We start from the raw sequence: 2324 nt of genomic DNA on the forward strand, positions 1-2324 counted from the left end.
GTGTGTGTGTGTGTGTGTGTGTGTGTGTGTGTGTGTGTGTGTGTGTGTGTGTGTGTGTGTTTAAGTTGTATCATTTCACGGCGTTATATATCTCATAACTCACCTTTTGCTCATCCATCACTGTCCAAATTGTATCGTCACAGAATCCGTCGTGAGGTCAATGCCACATATCTGCTACTCGACGATGCCAGATTTTTCACTCAATGCAGCACGATCAATCCTCTGTACAGTCAGCTAGTGTACGGAGACATGTGTCACGTAAGTTTCGAATTTGAATGCAGCCGACCCATATAGAAGTCGTTCCCGGGCTTTGATACTTTTAAGTATGAGCCTCAATGATACACTCGCCCATCAGATATTGATTGTGTCCAATCCACACCACTTATACATCCGACCCCATTATAACACTTCGTACCCTGTATGTGTGCAGGATATGAATAACGCGCTTACTTTCCTGTGGGTTGGACTGACTATGTTAGTGATTGGCATGCTGCCCACTCTTTGGATATTCGGTGCCATCGCCTTATCAGAAGAGAAACTCAATAAACATGCCAACAACCACAAGGAACTGCTATACCCAGATACTGACCCGTATGGATATAAGGCAGAGTTCAAAGCAGGTATGAGGTCATGGATGTAGACTTACAGATGAATGTTTAGCATGACCTCTCAGTACACTAGTGCACACATATGTCGCAGCTTCATCGTAGTCCTGTCTGAATTCAAACCTCAATGAAACTGTCTATATCATATTCATACTACAACTAATTAATCAATCATCATATCCATATCCGTCACACAGATGAAGAACAGCCTAAAAGAGTGGAAGGTACTCCCACGATGGCAGCCGGGCACACAGATGGTATGTATATACACGGTTGTTGTAGATTCGTTTGTACCATACAGAATATCAGGCCTGCGCACAAATTGAGCTCTTCGTACTGCCACATTGTTTAACGACTGAGATAGCATTTCAAATTGAGTTGCTGACGAAAAGTGGCCCAATCCATGTGCACTATAAGCCACGAAACAAACAATGGTACACTTTTTGTACGTCGTTAGCTGCAATTGGGAAACAGGCCGTCAAACATGTGGCTCGGTTTAATTCGTGAATTGTTGATCCACAGACATGAGTGATAAAGAAAAGGACGGTGATATGAAGGATCTTGACCGCGATAGTCTGGGTTCTAGCAGTAGCAACGAAGACAAAGACTACTACGCAGCACACGAGTTAAGTTACGCTGCAGCGCAGCAGCTAAGTGCCGTAGCCGACAACAACGCGGAGGGACTTGACGACGAACAAAGTGTTCACACGAATAGCACACTGTCCAGCACATCAGCATCGTCAAGTGATTCGAGTCAGAACGTGTCATACAGCCAGCATGGGGAAACTTTCGGTATGCGACATTCAAGCCTGGCGAAGCATCTTCAGTGTGCATTTGCGCTTTATGATGTAGTATTGCAAATCAGCACGAACAGAGGAGTACTCATAGTGATTTTGGTGTGACTGCTATGGTTGTAATTTGTGATGCGCAGTTCATTCTCCACTTGAGTTGCAATAATGTCACATTCCCAAGATGACTGATAGTAAGGTGGACCTCAAAGCGTTCATGAGCTGTCTTTGATGAAGATACACAGCTTGCAATTGCTTGGAAGTCGGCCTGTTTTTGTCCTTGATTGATACGTATAATTATAGGCTGGGTGGGGGTGCGATGGTGAGTTCTTGACAGACATTTCACCGCTCAGTGATAATGCCAACAGATTAAGTCATCAGACGACTAGACTATAGTGTTTGGTTAGTGTATTCATCTACTGATAGTATCAAGAAGATGTCTCTTAAACTATTTTTAAGCAAGTGAAGGTATATCTGAATATGGAATCATCTTAATTTGCAGCAACCGAGAGCTCACGCAGAAGTTCCGAGAATTCCTATGACTCGTACGGACAACAGCCATTACAATCTCAGGTATGGTAAACAACGCACAGCGAGCGGTAGGATCGATCTGATGTTCTCGTATTGTATGCGTCTGCAAGCCTGTATGTTCGACAGTTCTGTACATTTGCGTGGCGTGTAAGCCCAGAAATCTGATTCACATAAATGCAAAGGTCATGAATTTATAAAATGTGCATTTTAAAAAGGCCGATGTGTACAAGTTGATTATCCTTGCCTGCGTGCACATATGAGGCGTATGAGTGTACAAATTTATCTACATAAGTGGAATATATGTGACACAATAATGTCGAGGCATAGCCCGGAGTAATACGTGAGCAGTGCCCTTCATAAATTCTGATATATACCAGTATATACCAGTATATGCACATAT

The 2324-nt window shown here is 43.2% G+C and overlaps 1 protein-coding gene across 1 annotated transcript; it reads left to right on the top strand.

Annotated features, from left to right (window-relative positions):
- Positions 1 to 143: 143 nt before the first annotated feature.
- Positions 144 to 1971, top strand: SARC_14488 (hypothetical protein; the record flags this gene model as incomplete). The annotated part of the gene is made up of 5 exons (XM_014291376.1): positions 144 to 258; positions 431 to 620; positions 803 to 862; positions 1128 to 1397; positions 1896 to 1971. Coding segments are annotated over 5 exons (711 nt in total), but the record flags the coding sequence as incomplete, so codon positions are not given.
- Between the last annotated feature and the right edge of the window lie 353 nt (positions 1972 to 2324).

This window comes from Sphaeroforma arctica, assembly GCF_001186125.1.
Source record: "Sphaeroforma arctica JP610 unplaced genomic scaffold supercont1.4693, whole genome shotgun sequence".
Classification (NCBI taxonomy): domain Eukaryota; class Ichthyosporea; order Ichthyophonida; genus Sphaeroforma; species Sphaeroforma arctica.